Raw genomic sequence first — 15704 nt, forward strand, 5'->3', positions numbered from 1 at the left:
CCAGGATCATGACCTGAGCCGAAGGCAGTCGCTTAACCAACTGAGCCACCCAGGCGCCCGAGATTCCGTAATTTTAAAAGAAGGTATACCGAGTGTGGAAGAAGGAAGGAGGGTTACATGATCAAGGCAAGGCACAACGTGGGTAGAGTTATGTTAGAAGTGAGAGCTAGAGCTAGTGCAAGGTCTCAAGTGATCTGATGCTTGGAGCAAAGCCAAGGATAACAGAGATGGTAAGATTGTTTGGAGCCAGAATGAAGAAACAATGGTTTCACTAATTAAAAAAAAAAAAAAAAAATTCTTTTAGATGTTTTTTGAGCCAGAGAAGCAAGGAGAAAGTGATAGACTCACAGCGGGCAGATGTTCTATTGTTAACTAATGGCAGACAGGAGAATTACTCAAGTCCTATTTCATTTCTGTCTTCTCCATCAAAGAGAATTACTTTTGTTCTGGAAATGTTTAAGAAAATGTGGTTAAAAGGGAATTCAAGGACATAGTAGAGCATCTAGCTGCCTTAACAAAATCGATTTAATACTCAGCTGAATTAGATAGATATATCAGGAGAGCACTGTCACAAACATATTGCAGCAAGGTGTTTAACACCATCTCTCATGGTAAATAAGAGAAAATAGTAGGTTGTGTAAGATCATTGGATGGATTTATATCTGGTTAAACCTTCACTCTAAGAACAAAGTTGATGTTTATAATGGATCAATGTCAGCCCACTGTTCGTAGTGCGTGGTTTTCAGTTTTTAGATCCTGGATCCCTGTGGAAAGCAATTATAACTGCTGTTTCTGTCCCATAAAAATGCATGTAAGCACATACATAGTTTTGTATGTAAATTCAGGGAGTTTATGGACAACTTAAGAAAACGGACTCCAGCGTTACTTGTCATATGCTGCCCTTTGTTTCTCCTGATTCATTTTTGTCATTGACTTGTGCAGGGACAGAAAAGCCTGTGCTGATTTAACTTAGGCTCCCTGGGAAGAGATTCTGAGATTGAGGTTTACAAGGAGGAAGTTTATTGGAAAAGACTCTTAGGATCAACACTTGGGAAGTGAAAGGCAAGAGTGGAAGTGTGTGGTGTTCTCCCAATAAAGCATCAGCTGATTCCACAGGGAGCTCTAGAGCTGAGATGGTCCATCCAGTCCCTCCCACCTGGACACAAAGCTCTTGGGCCTTTACACACTCACATTCACCATGGAGCAAGTCACTCGATAAGGGGTGCCCTGGGGGAGTTTCTGGGGAAGGGCTCAGTTTTTGAGCTGCAGGGCAGCCAACACTCCCAGCAGCTGGGGGAGTGAATGCCTCAGTCCAGAATGGAGATCAGGGTAGTTGATCCCAGCTTCCACCAAAATCTGCCTCATTTTTGATTAGATAGATCTGGGAGAGTTAACAAGTTGCCCAAACAATTTGTTTCAAGTCAGTAGTAGTTTTAAAAAATTTATATTCAAGATTAGTTTAGGCTTTGCATTCAGATTGACCTGCATTTTTGTCTCCTTGTCTCCACATAGCACTTGTGTGACTTTGGACAAACCGTTTAACTTCTAAACTTCAATTTTTGTACAATGTAGGTAGTAGTAACCCTGTTAAGGTTACTATGAGGGTAAATAAGCATTATTTTTCAGAACTTTTTGAAGTTGGACTCAGTACAAATAAGAATCTTATTTTATCGTAGTTTTGCTTTTCCAACTACTCTAGACTCCCTAATCACCATCACTTAGGAATCTCCAACTTAGGCACATTGAGAGAATAGCTCTCACTTTGCTGCGTACAAGAACAACTCCCATGCATCTTCTTACCAGTGGCACTGATTCTAAGCTTCTCTCTGTGACACCTTTGACTTTGAATTCAGCAAACATCTAGTGAGCAGATGTAAAGAGTGACAGGCACTGGTTGGGTAGTCAGCAGACTAGTCTGTAGGCTAAATCTGGTCTGCCTGTTTTTGTACAGCCCAGGAGCTGATAATGGCTTTTCCATTTTTAAAGGGCTGTTTTAAAGAAAGGGTGGGGGAGGGGGGCAACATGTAACAACAACCAGATGTAGTCCACAATCTGGCCCTTCACAGAAAAATATTTGCTGACTCCTGGCCTAGACATATAACACATAAAACAGGCAAAATTAAAAAAATTAGGTAAGCATTATGAAGAAACAAAGGGCTGAGTTAGCAAATCAACAGGTGACCTCACCTTAAAGAGATGAGTGGTCAAAGAAAGCCATCTCAGAAACCGAAGTGTGAAGCTGAAACCTCGCAGGGGAGGAGCCATCCATGTGCAGAGGGAAGAGCGTGGGAGAAAAGTCTGTAAAGGGCCTGAGTGTTTGAGCTGAAAGCCCTGTGTGATCTTGGCCTGGTGGGGGTGGGGGCAGATAACACAGGGCTTTAGACACCACGGAAGAAGTCTGGATTTTATTCTAAGTGCCAAAAAGAACCCATTGATCTGGCTGCCATGTGGAGAAAGGACTTGAGTGACACAGGGAAGCAGCAAAGCTGCATGTCCTAGTTCTGCCAGGGTGCCAGAGGTCTGGTAGTGGCTTGGCCTGCTTCCACCTCACCTCACCATGCAGAAGGCTGGTAAAAGTGGGATGGATGAGGGACTCTGATTCACTTTATTTCCTTAAGATACGCAGGCAGAGGGGACAGGGTTAATGGTAAAGTAATTTACAAGGTAGTGGCTTGTTTTAGGTAACCTCCTTGCTCCTTTTCCAACTCCTGTATTAGCTTTCCATCCCCCTGCACTGACACACTGCAGGGTCCTTCTGATTATCTAGAAATCTTCCAACAGATGTCTCACACTCTAAAATGATCTTGATTCAACCTTGGAGCTTAGTTTAGGAATAACTACACAGAAAAATGACACTTAATTGGCATACTTGACTAATTTTTTTTTTTTTTTTTCAAGATTTTATTTATTTGACAGAGAGAGACACAGTGAGAGAAGGAACACAAGCAGGGGGAGTGGGAGAGGGAGAAGCAGGCTTCCCGCCGAGCAGGGAGCCCAATGCGGGGCTCGGTCCCAGGACTCTGGGATCATGACCTGAGCTGAAGGCAGATCCTTAACGACTGAGCCACCCAGGTGCCCCGAGGACTAATTTTCATGCATAAAGTGTATTATGCATGTTACTATGATTTAACTTTAAAGATTTAAAGCCTTCATGTTGTAACTTGAATATTCATTGAACTTTTGATATTGTGAAGCTTTAGTATTTTGTGATTTGAGGTCTTGATTTCTGATGTATTAATAAAACTGATTTCACTGTTCTCTTCTCTGAATCTTATCTTTTGAATATTTTTTCCTAGAGAAGAAATGGATCTAAAGATAGCCTGATTGAAGAAAAATCTCAGACATCTACAAGCAATCTAGCTGGAAAACACACGGCAAAAACAGTCAAAACTGTCCAAGCTTCACGCCTCAAGATAGAGACTTGACGATGCCCAGGAAGAGGGGCCTGGGATTGGGGGTGGGAGGGGGGTGTGCCACCTGTACTTTCAAACTGTGAATTGTAATTATTCAAGTATCTTGGACCTGCAAGTGTTTCTTCGGGGAAAAAAAAAAAAAACCCAACCTGTTGCATCTTTTAAAGGTTTAACAGCATTATTTGTGCTGAAGGGCCTTTTTTTTTTTTTTTTTTTGGTAACTGGAATAGTCTTGTGAATACTCACTCACTGGATGCCCTATTTTCCTTCCTGGAGACTCCAAGTATCTCGTGTCCAGGACCAAGACCAGATGCTTCCCATCAAAGCTCTGGCATCCAGGTGTGCAGCTGCCTAGCTGTGCAATAGCACACCAAGTGGATGAAAAGGTCCTTCCCACCTCTAGGTGGATCTCAGCCTGTGCACAGATGTATGAAGACTGAGACATCACTTTCAGACTGCAGATGTTTTTATTCATATAAATATGTTCTTTGTAATACTGTATTTTGTGGTATTAAGTTCCACTGGTTATTTACAAATGTAAAAAGCTTTTAAGTGTTGCTTTTAATTTCTAGTGTCCTTGTGTTTTCAGAAAACAGACTGTGTGGATTTCAGTTGACCTCAGCTTATGAATTCATGACCCTCAACCACAAATGGTCCCTCCATCCTGCCTAGCTACCTAATTCCCCCAAAGATGAATTCATTTGAGGGTGACTATCACAGGGAAAGTAGAAGTACTCATGCAGGACATCTCACCACCTCCCTCCCACCAACTTCTCCAGAGCTGCCACCAACACTACCCGTCCCTGCACCCGTGCTTTGGAGCCCAGTCTCCTTTGGCCTTATCCCTATCACCTTACTCCTCTCAGCTGGATCCTTGCGACTTGGTTTAAACTGTTAACTCTCCCACCAAAAAAAAGCCAACCAACTTTCACAACCACAAATCCCTCCCCAGTTATCTTTCTTCAAGTTTCTCAAAAGGGTTATCTGTAGCTTGTGTCCTTAATCCATCTCCTAATCTTGATTTTAAACTGCTAAGATTCTCCCCCACTGCTCCACTACAGACCTCACTAAAACTACTTTGTGTACCAAATCCCAAGGGTAACTTTTAGGCTGCCTTGCAACATTTTTAGTGCAGTATTCCATTGTTTTCTACATTTCTCACCATCCTTTACTGCTCTTCAGTAAGACGCTATTCTACCTCGCCAATTTCTGACTCAAAAGCTCAGTCCTCTCCCTCTAGGTGGATCTCATTTATGCCCATAGCCTTAAAGTATTCCTATAGCTTAGTCTATAGACCAGTGTTCTGCCAGAAGGCCACTTAAGATGTCTCAAAGGCAATCCCAATTCAACTAGTTTAAAATGCTGCTCTCTAGCTGGATTGAGGACCATTATGCTTGTGAATGTGCAAGACTACACACCTAGCAGTCGTTATAGACACCTCCCCTACTACCAAGTCCTGTGAGCTTTGCCCTCTACAGCTAATGATCTCCACAAATTTTACCACCCTGGTCCATGGTGTTTGTCTCTTGCCTAGACAACCGCTGTATTCTCCAACTGGTCCACTGCATCCTTTCTCCGACAGATATTAACTATCCTAGGTTTCCCCTTGCTGTAAACAAAGCCGTAAATGATCTGGTCTCTTACCTGTTGTTTAGGCTCGTTTTGTAATACTCTGGGCTCAGCTAACAGCCACCTTCAAGCCTCATTAAGCACTCATTTATAAATCAGGGCACTTAAGAGGGAAAGTAACTACAACTATCACAAATCTGGACCTTTTCTAGCCCAAGGCCTCTGCACATGCCATCCCCAACTTTGCCTTGCAAAAATGACACCTACCCTTAGGCTCAACTGCTTTCTCAGGTTTCTGTCTTAGTCAGCTCATGCATGGGACTTGTCTCACAAAGTAAGTTTTATATTTGCGATGACATTTCTGCCATTCAACTCTCAGCTTCCAAAGGGAGGAACTGTTTTGCTCACCCTTGTGTTCCCACTTCCTAGTACATTACTGAAAAGTTCAATAAATTTTTTGAATGCTCAGACTATTTGTTCTTTCCTGAAAAGTGAAGGCAGAGGATGTGCTGACTGCCATCTAGTAAAAATAAAAATGCAGTGACAATGTAAAACACCTGTGACCTAGAAACCAGCTAGTCTAGTTCAGTTCAGTTCATCATGCAGAAGGCACTGAAAGAAAGCACTTATTTCTCCTTGGGTGTAGCATAAACCTCTATCTCACAAGGCTATTCTTAACTGGTTGCGCTGAATACTAATCTTAACTACTGAGATTTAACCATTTTGAAGTTGCTGGGGGAGGAAGGAGAAACCCTCCCTTTCCCTTTGATCTTTCAGTGAAGAATGCTATTTGCCGGTAGTTAATTACTTAATACACAAGCCTCCACGAAGCACAATGAAATATTTATTTGTAGCCCTACTGTTTTAAGTGTGTATTTATAGACTGTCCAAAAGCAGTAATTTTAGTACCCCTCAGGCTCCTGGGAGTCTTAAATGATCCAAGCAACTCTTGTCAAGATTTCCTGTGATGTTTTTGAATTCTTCATCAAGGACATCCTAAAAAACAAAATAAAGCATTCGATTTGACAAGCAAATATTCACCTGTATCATCACTTAATTAAACAATTCATACTTCTCCGAATTGCATTAAGTCATGCAGGTCTGGACTCAGCTTTAAATGTCCACATAAAACATACCAGAGGTTTGGCTAAGTGTTTGAAATTTAGGTACTACACACAGAAATACGTTATCTTAAAATTTCAAAAATAAGCTAGGAACAGGCCACCCTATTTGCTGTTAACTTCACCTTGTTGACTACAGGTGTTGCAGTACTAATTTAAGCCAACACCCACTAGAAAAGGCACCCCAGTCTAGAAAGATAAAATTTGCATTAGGAGTAACCACTTTAGGACAGAACTACAAGGTAGCATCACCCTACCTTAGGTCACCTTTGTGCTCCCAGTGTTCAGCTGGCAGCAGTCTTTGCTTCAAGCATCCAGCTTTCACCTGCACAAAATTTAAAAACCGTTAAGAAAAACCACACACACTTCATGTTGGCAAACTCAAGACCACATGTGTAAACTAATGTAAAAGCATCAACTGTTACTTATGCAGCTCCTCCACCAAAAATACCAAATTCAAGGGCAGGAAAAGGCTGCAAAGTGCTTAGTTTATGCCTTTTTTGACACCACATTCACTAGTTTCCAAAAGTGAACGGGCAACACAAAGGCTACAAGAAAACTGCATAAGGACTGCTCTATCCATGGCACCAAGTTGCTGACCCCATAATGAACTGTTCTGTGGGTTAGAGCTGGAAGGGGATTTATTACAGCTGTAGATTTTCCTTTACAATTCAAACCCGAAACTAGGTAACGAGAACTGCAATTTAAAATATTTTACGTGGTTAAAACTTTCAAGCTGCGAGGCAACTGGTTTTTCTTGCACGAACATGCAAACTCACCTGCAAAGTTGAGGACACTCATTCGCCGAGTTCTGCGTCTTGAAACAATTATCAAGATCTAAACCTTAAATGGCACTTTACTCCTACGTTGACTTGATCTCAACTGTGATGCCGTAGGCATACATGCCTACCTATGGTGAGGCCTTTCTCTTTCACACGAAAAAATCCCCTGCTTACATGAGTATCTCCCTGACACGCAGTCGATGACCAATAAAATCAAATGCACTCAAACCCATCCATCTCCCATTTCCTGGCGTGGGTACGCAGCCTGGGAGCCGCTTCGGAGCCTCCTGCGGTCCACTGGCAACGTGGCCGAGGCCAGGCCGCTGCCGTCCGCCCTCCACGGACTCAGGGCACGGGATCCTCGGGGCCGGCCCGGCTGCGAAAGGCGTCTCACCACCCTCAGGGCGGCCGAGCGCCCCTGTCCGGCGCCCGGGCGCGTCAGAGGCCGAGAAGCCGTGCACGCCGAAGCCCCCGCCATTCCGGAAGACGGCGAGCAGCTCCGCGCGACCCCAGCGCAGAAGCAAGAAAGGCCGTAGGTTGCTCCCACAATGCTTTTCTACGACTGGAAGGACCCACTGTCCTGGCGGCGCGGGGAGGACGGACTGTACCACCGGCCGCCGCGCCCTCGCGAGACGCCGCCGTGCGGCGCGAGGGCGAAGTGCGCAGTGATTGGCCGTGGGGCGGGGCTCCAGGGGGAAAGAAGACGGAGGGGCGAGGGCTCGCGGTCTCGCCTTTGCGCTGTGCGACCAGTGCCTTCGCCCAGGCAGGTTTTCTTCCGTGTGGATGTGCACCCACCCCGCGCCCAGTGTCGGGAGCATGTGGTCAGCGCTGAGCTGCGGGTGTAGCTCAGAGGACCTGAAACCTCGTGTTCTTCAGTCTCCGGCTGAGGAAGAGTAAGGTCCTTCATTCAAAGACTAGATTTGTAGAGTACTTACTAGCTTCAGGCTCTGACCTCAATGCCTGGGAATCAGGTGTGAATGAGCCCGACAGGCGTCCTGGCTTACGTTCTAGTTGGGCCAGAAAGGCACTAAACAGGTGACATGGACACGGTAGGTCCAGATAGTGTAAGTGCCAAGGAGGAAACAAAAGGAGGTTATGTGGTAGAGCAGGCTGTCCGATAGAAACAGTGCGAACCACGAATTCCATTTTAAGTGTTCGAACTGCCACAAAAAAGTAAAAAAGAACAAGTTAAATTAATTTCAGTAGTAACTTAACGTGTAATCAATATAAAATCATTGATGATTAATGATATGTATTAATGATATATTTTGCTTAAAAGTCCGGTGTATATCTTATACTTCCAGCACATTTCAGTTCAGACTAGTCACATTTCCAGTGCTGAGAAGCAGCCGGTGTGGCTGGAGCAGCCCGAGGAGTGCAGAACGGCCTAAGATGCAGCGGAAGAGACAGGTAGGAGCAAATCATAAGAGGCTTTGTACTTGCGGTAGGAGTTGGGATTTTATGCTGAAATTTTAGAGTTGATTAATTATTACCACAGAAATGAAGCAGAGGTTGTTAATTGGCTTTTTGCCTGATAACCCTAACGCATTGAAGGGATAAGAGACTGCAGTGAGATCTGCTGTGTGATAGCCAGGGGGTCTCCTTGCTCCTGTAGGTCCTAGCAGAGACTCATCAAGAGAACACATCCCAGCACCTTTCCTCCTCTCTTTGAAGCTAGTGAAAGAGAGAGAGAGAAGGAAGAAAGGAAAAAGAAAATTCAAGCCCGCAGCCCACACAAAGACTAGCCTGAATGATAACAGCAACTTGGGGACAATTGGGGACAGACAGAAGGAGTAAATGTGTAATGATCACAAGAAAGGAAATAGCGCAGACCTTTATTAGGAAGTCACTGTAACATCTGGGGGAAAAAAGGTTGGGGAAGGAGGATACCTCTAGGAGTATAATGTCAAGACATTGAATGGTACAGTGTGGGGTTTATAACAAATCTCAATCTTGCCTTCTTGCTAGGGAACAGTCAGGGAGAGAAATTTCCCTTAGGCTGGAGCAGCCAGTAGACCTGGGTTTATATCCAGCTCTGACACTTGTTCTTCTAGGCAAATAACCACCTCTTTGAGCCCCAAGGTTCCTCATTTATAGGATAATAACTATACCCATGAACCACATGTTAGTTTAAAGAATTAAGAAAGTCTTGCAGAATCATCTAACACCGTGTAATACATAGTAACATACAACAAATGACTCTCATGAGCTTGGCTCTTCCTCTTGTTTATCCCCATCCCAGGTGTGGAATCTTCTTGGGTTGAGTTCTTAAGGAAAGGAGAAATATGTTGATGTTTTTCTTTTAATGGCTTGACATTTTTGTTCCCACCTTACACTTTCCTATTCTCCCCATTTATATTTCTTTCCCAAACTCTGGATGGTTCAAGAGTAGATAGAGGGGAGGCATTTGTTCCAGTTATTGGATTAGTGTTGGTGTCAGGAAATCCATTCTAAATTCTTCATCTTTCTGTCTACTTCAACCTCACACAGCCTGATAAGGAAAATCCAATAGTTAAACCAAGGCCAGCAGCATGGACAAAAGAAAAATTAGAGGATATTTTCTGCCTAGTTTTCCCATCATCTTTGCCTACTGGGGCTGAGGCATTATGTAAGGACGTGCAAGCTGCGCGTGGTGTTAGTGCAAACATGGAACAAGCTGGGGTTCCTTGTGCAGTAGGCAGAAGCATGGTCCCCCAGAGATGTCCACATCCTCATCTCCTGAGCCTGTGGATGTTTCATTATAGAGTAAAAGAGGCTTTGCAGTTGTGATTAATGTTGGGGACTATGATATGGGGAGATAAAAATCGAAGAGGAAGGCAGAAGAATTAGAGATGTGGCAGAAGAGAAGGCGGGAGAGGGACTCAACCTTCCATTGCTAGCTTTGAAACTGGAGGAAGAAGATCTTTGAAGCCAAAGAATACAGTTTCAGCTCTAGAAGCTGGGAATGGCCTTCTGCTGACAGCAAGGAACCAGGGACTTCATTTCTACAACTGCATGAAACTGAATTCTGCCAACATCCTGAATGAGCATGGAAACAGACTCTCCCCTAGAGTCTCCAGAAAAAAGTACAGCCCTGTTGATGCTTTGATTTTAGCCAGTGACGCTCATGCCAGACTTCTGACCTACAGAGGTGTGATCATAAATTTGTGTTGTTTTAAACTGCTAAATTTGTGTTAATTTGTTGGCAGCAAGAAAAAAAGCAACACACCCTGTAAGGGGCAGAGTGAGAAGTGAGCTGTTTTTCTTACCCCACTCCTTCTTGTCCTACACCAGTGTTCTCATCAGGAACATAAGTCAGATTTTGCAGATAAGCTATGCACATTTCATTCTAACCATATAGAGTCAATATTTGTTATGGTGGGTGCTATAGATCCAAATTAATATCCAATAGATATTAAATAATTTGAATACTTTTTATAATATCAAGTCATCTGTAAATTTTGGGGGGTTTTCTTCTTAAAAAATCATATTTTCTGCAGAAGCTTTATTTCTTCCTAATTCTTATACTGTGTGTGTGTGTGTGTGTGTGTGTGTGTGACAAAGAACATCCAAACTGGGGCCTCTAGGACAGTGTCTAATAGGGAGATAATAGTAGACATCCTTGTCTTGTTTGTGACTTTATTTTATTTATTTATTTAAAAAAATTTATTTGCGTGAGAGAGAGAGCGGCAGAGGGGGGAGGGTCAGAGGGAGAAGCAGACTCCCCGCTGAGCAGGGAGCCCGATGTGGGGCTCCATCCCAGGACCCCGGGATCATGACCTGAGCTGAAGGCAGACACTTAACCAACTGAGCCATCCAGGCTCCCCTTGTTCATGATTTTAAAGGAATGCTTTTGAAGTTTCAGCACATGTGTATGATGTGGATGACATTTTTATGTATTTCCTATTGTTCATCAAGTTAGGGGAGTTTCCATATATATCTAGTTTGCTAATAGTTTTTTTTAAATCATAAATGAATGTTGAATTTTATTAGATGTTTTATCTGCCTCTGTTGAGATGAATGTATTTTTTTCTTGTAATTTGTTCAAGTGGTGAATTGCATTAATGCAATTTCTTTTTTTTTTAAAGATTTATTATTTTAGAGAGAGAGAGAGAGAGAGAGAGAAGGCAGGGGGAGGGGCAGAGGGTGAGAGACTCTTAAGCGGACTCCGCATTGAGCCCGACGCAGGACTCCATCTCACTACCCTGAGATCATGACCTGAGCCAAAACCAAGAGTCAGATGCTTAACCACTTAACCTATTGCACATCCAGGCGCTCTGCATTAATGCATTTTTCTGATGTTGAACCAGTCTTCCATTTCTGAAAGAAACCAAATTTGTCATTTCAAAAAATATTGTTTAGAATTTTTGCACTTACATTTATGGATGAGATGGGACTGTGGTTATCTTTCTCATCCTGTCTTTGATAGTTTTGATGTGAAATTATACAGATACCTACTTAATATTAGTAATTTGTTTCTGAAAATCAGATGTTCTGTGCAAAAATCTTAACTGGGAGCCTATTTCTTTTTATTTTAAATGGTATAATTGTAATAAGTTACTTGTTAACCCAAACCAGTTTCCTAAAATGTAACTATAATATGGTAAGCAAACCTCTATTAAATAACAAAGTTTAACATTGGGATGTTCATAACTTTGCTTCCTGAATCACTAAACAGTTAGTTGATAACAAATAGTTGCTTTATCGGCAGTAACATACTCTCTTTCCTTGTTACTGCTTTCCTGCTTGCTTTTCTTCCTTCTCTGTTGAATTCCTTAACACTTTCTCAACCTTTTTAGTTCTTACTCTACACAACTAGGGAAAAAAGGGCAATATGAAATATGAAGGGCACTGTGGAAATGTGACAGAGAATGATTCACACTGAGGATGATATTTTAATGTTTCTTTTATCACCAGTAGCATTTATGTGGAATATCCCCTTCATTGATATTCAGTATGCTTTTTGATTAGCTGACATGATGTGGACATTTTACCAAATGTTTCTAATGTAACTCAAGGCATTCATTTCCTACACTTTTGTTGTTGTTATTGGTAAAAATGTTATATTGAGTTTTGGGATGCTAAATAAAATATTTCCTACATAAATCTCAGTTGAAATGTTGTTTTGAGAGATATGTATGTTGTATGACATTGGAGAATTAAATACGAGAGGGAATTTCTGGGAAAACATCAATCAGGGAAATGTTCTGTGGAGTACGCCTGAAATGGCTTTATGAAATTACTTGGGTAACATTTCCTCTTTTTCTCTTCTCCAAAAAATTTAAGGTAATGTCAGAATTAATTTTTTTAATTTAAAAAATAAACCACATACTTTTAAAACTATCTGGGTCTAGTATTTTCTTTGTGGAAAGAAGTTAAACTACTGATTCACTTTCTTTAATGGTTATAGGACCATTCAGGTTTTTTCTTTAGTTATATTTGTTAAGTCATCTTTCTAGGAACATGTCCATTTCTGCTCTGTTTTCTAATTTGTTGGCAGAAAGTTGTTCATTATTCTTAGTTTTTTTCCCTCACACCAACCAGTTCTCTGACTCTTTGACATCAACTGGGTGTCCAATAGTTCCCTGGAATTAGCATCAGACCCCACAGGTTAGGAGCTCACTCCCACAAGCTGCCACCATTTCATTTGCAAGCTGCAGTGGGGGGTGGCCAGGCTACTCACGCTTTTGCCGAACCAGAAATTTGAGGGTTAACATGACCTTCCCCCCACTCTAGGTTTGATAATTCACTACAATGACTCAGACGTTCAGAAAACACTTTACTTACTATTACCAGTATATTATAGAGGGTACAACTCAGAAACAGCCAAATGGAAGATGAATAGTGCAAGTTATGGTGTTGGGTGGAGTATGGAGATTCTGTGCCTTCTCTGGGCATGCTACCCTCCCAACACGTGGATGTGTTACCTAACCCAGAAGCTCCCTGAACCTCCTTGTTTAGGAGTTTTTATGGAGAGTCCACTACACAGACATGATTGGTTAAATCACTGGTTATTGATGACTGAGCAAAATTTCCAATCCCTCCCACTTCTCCAGAGATGGGCATGGGTGGGTGGGGCTGAAAAATTCCAGCTCTCTAGTCACATGGTTGGTTCCTTTGGCAAGCTGCCCCAATCCTGAAGCTACCAAGGGAGACCACCAAGAGTCACTTTAATGACATAAACTTTGTTCTTTCTCAAGATTGCTTTGGCTCTTTGGGGTCTTTTGTGGTTTCATACAAATTTAGGGTTGTTTGTTCTATTTCTGTGAAAATGGCCATTGGAATTTTGATAGGAATTGTGTCAAATCTGTAGATCACTTTGGGTGATATGGACATTTTAGCAATGTTAATTCTTCCAATCTGTGAGCCCTGAATATCTTTCCATTTATTTGTGTCTTCTTCGACTTCCTTTATCAGTGTCTTACAGTTTTCAGTGTACAGGTCTGTCACCTCCTTGGTTAAGTTTATTCCTAGGTATTTTATTCTTTTTGATGTAATTGTAACTGTGATTGTTTTCTTAATTTCTCTTTCTGTTAGTTTTGTGTATAGGAACACAACTGACTTTTGTATAATGATTTTGTATCCTGCAGGTTTACTGAATTCATTTATTAGTTCTAAGTTTCTTGGTGGCCTTTAGGGTTTTTTATATATATTATGTCATCTGCAAATAGAGACAGTTTTTCTTCTATTTTGATTTGGATACCTTTTATTTCTTTTTCTTGCCTAATTAACCTAGCTGTGACTTCCAGTACTATGTTAAACAAAAGGGGCAAGAGTGGGCATCCTGGTCCTGTTCCCAGAGGAAAGGCTTTCAGTTTTTCACTGTTAAGTATGATGTTAGTTATGGGCTTGTCATATGTGGCGTATATAGCATATGGTTTCATTGTATTGAGATATGTTCCCTCTGTAGCCACTTTGAGAGTTTTATCATGAATGGCTGTTGAATTTTGTCAAATGCTTTTTCTGCATCTTTTGAGATGATCCTATAATTTCTATCCTTCGTTTTGTTAATGTTGTATATCATATTGATTGATTTGCAGATGTTGGACTAGCTTCACATCCCTGGAATAAATCCCACTGATCATGGTGTATGATCCTTTTAATGTGCTGTTGAGTTCAGTTTGCTAATATTTTTTTAAAGAATTTTTTCATCTGTGTTCATCAGGGATATTGGCCTGTAATTTTCTTTTCTTTTCTCTGGTTTTGGTATCAAGGTAATGCTGGCCTCATAAAATGAGTTTAGGAGTGCTCCTTTATCTTCTATTTTTTGGAAGATTTTAAGAAGGATTGGTATTAATTCCTCTTTAAATATTTGGTAGAATTTACCAGTAAAGCCATCTGGCCCTGGACTTTTGTTTGTTAAGAGGTGTTTGATTACTAATTCAATCTCTTTATTAGTAACTGGTCTGTTCAGATTGTCCATTTCTTCCAATTCAGTCTTGGTAGGTTGTATGTTTCTAGGAATTTATCCATTTCTTCTAGGTTGCCCAACTTGCTGTTGTGTATTTATTTATTGTAGTCTCATATGATCCTTTGCATTTCTTTTTATTAGTTGTGACATCTCTTTCATTTTTAATTTTATTTGAATCTTCTTTTTTTTTTTTTCTTGGTGAGTCTAGCTAAAGGTTTGCCTATTTTATTTATCTTTTCAGAGAACCAGCTCTTAGTTCCATTGATCTTTTCTACTGTCTTCTTAATCTCAATTTCACTTATTTTTGCCCTGGTCTTTCTGTCCTTTTTCCTACCAAGTTTGGGCTTCATTTTCTTTAGTTCCTTAAGGTATAAAGTTAGGTTGTTTATTTGAGATCTTTTTCATTTCTTACTGTAGGCACTTACTGCTGTGAACTTCACTCTTACAGCTGCTTTGGCTGAATCCCATCAGTTTTGGTTGTTATATTTCCATTTTCATTTGGCTGAAAAAAATTATATATTTAGTGAGAGAAAGCACACGAGCTGGAGGAGAGGGGCAGAGGGAGAGGGAGAGAATCTTAAGCAGGCTCCACTCTCAGTGTGGACCCCAATGCAGGGCTCAATCTTAACAACCCTGAGATCATGACCTAAGCTGAAATCAAGAGTTGGACACTTAACCAACTGAGCCATCCAGGTGCCCTTGTCTGAAGATATTTTTTATTTATCTTTTAGTTTCTTCTTTGACCATTGGTTACTCAGTGATATGTTGTTTAATCTCTACATATTTGTGAGTTTTCCAGTTTTCTTCTTATAATTGATTTCTAGTTTCATACCACAGGAGTTGGAAAAGGTGCTTGAAATGATTTCAATCTTCTAAATTTATTAAGACTTTTTTTTGTGGCCTGATGTATGGTCTGTCCTGGAGAATGTTCCATGTGTGCTTGAGAAGAATGTGTATTCTACTGCTTTTTGATGGAATAGTTCTGTAAGTGTCTATTAAGTTCTTCTGGTCTAATGTGTAGTTTAAGTCCACTGTTTCCTTATTGATTTTCTGTCTGGATTATCTATTCATTGATGAAACTGAGATAATGAAGACCCCTGCTATTATTGTATTGCTGTCTATTACCCCCTTTAGTTATGTTAGTATTTTTTTTTATATATATCTTGGTTCTCCTATGTTGGGTCCACAAATATTTACAATTGTCATATCCTCTTCTTGGATTCACCATTTTATCATTATATATGACCTTCTTTGTCTCTTATTAGTCTTTCTTTGTCTTAAAGTTTGTTTTATCTGATACATCTACCCTTGCTTTCTTTTCTTCTCCAGGTTAAGGAGTATTTTTTTTTTTCTATCCCTTTACTTTCAGTCTATGTGTGTTCTTAAAACTGAAGTAAGTCTCTTGTAGGCAGGATATAGTTGGGTCTTA

The 15704-nt window shown here is 41.1% G+C and overlaps 1 protein-coding gene, 1 long non-coding RNA gene and 1 other non-coding gene across 3 annotated transcripts in view; 1 reads left to right on the plus strand and 2 right to left on the minus strand.

Annotated features, from left to right (window-relative positions):
* Positions 1 to 3617, plus strand: part of EPB41L4A (erythrocyte membrane protein band 4.1 like 4A) — a 243427-nt gene extending 239810 nt beyond the window's left edge. The window contains exon 24 of the mRNA XM_032403864.1: positions 3297 to 3617. Coding sequence (XP_032259755.1) covers positions 3297 to 3425 — 129 coding nt within the window. The 3' untranslated portion in view covers positions 3426 to 3617. The remainder of the gene's footprint in view (positions 1 to 3296) is intronic.
* Positions 3610 to 7395, minus strand: LOC116632175. Its single transcript, XR_004299349.1, has 3 exons — positions 6883 to 7395; positions 6361 to 6428; positions 3610 to 5978 (listed from the first exon to the last, which is right to left on the minus strand). It is a non-coding gene; the product is annotated as an uncharacterized LOC116632175 (long non-coding RNA).
* Positions 6520 to 6653, minus strand: LOC116632507. Its single transcript, XR_004299443.1, has one exon. It is a non-coding gene; the product is annotated as a small nucleolar RNA SNORA13 (small nucleolar RNA).
* Positions 7396 to 15704: the final 8309 nt, after the last annotated feature.

Source organism: Phoca vitulina, unplaced genomic scaffold (genome assembly GCF_004348235.1).
Source record: "Phoca vitulina isolate PV1807 unplaced genomic scaffold, GSC_HSeal_1.0 scaffold6, whole genome shotgun sequence".
NCBI classification, from domain to species: domain Eukaryota; kingdom Metazoa; phylum Chordata; class Mammalia; order Carnivora; family Phocidae; genus Phoca; species Phoca vitulina.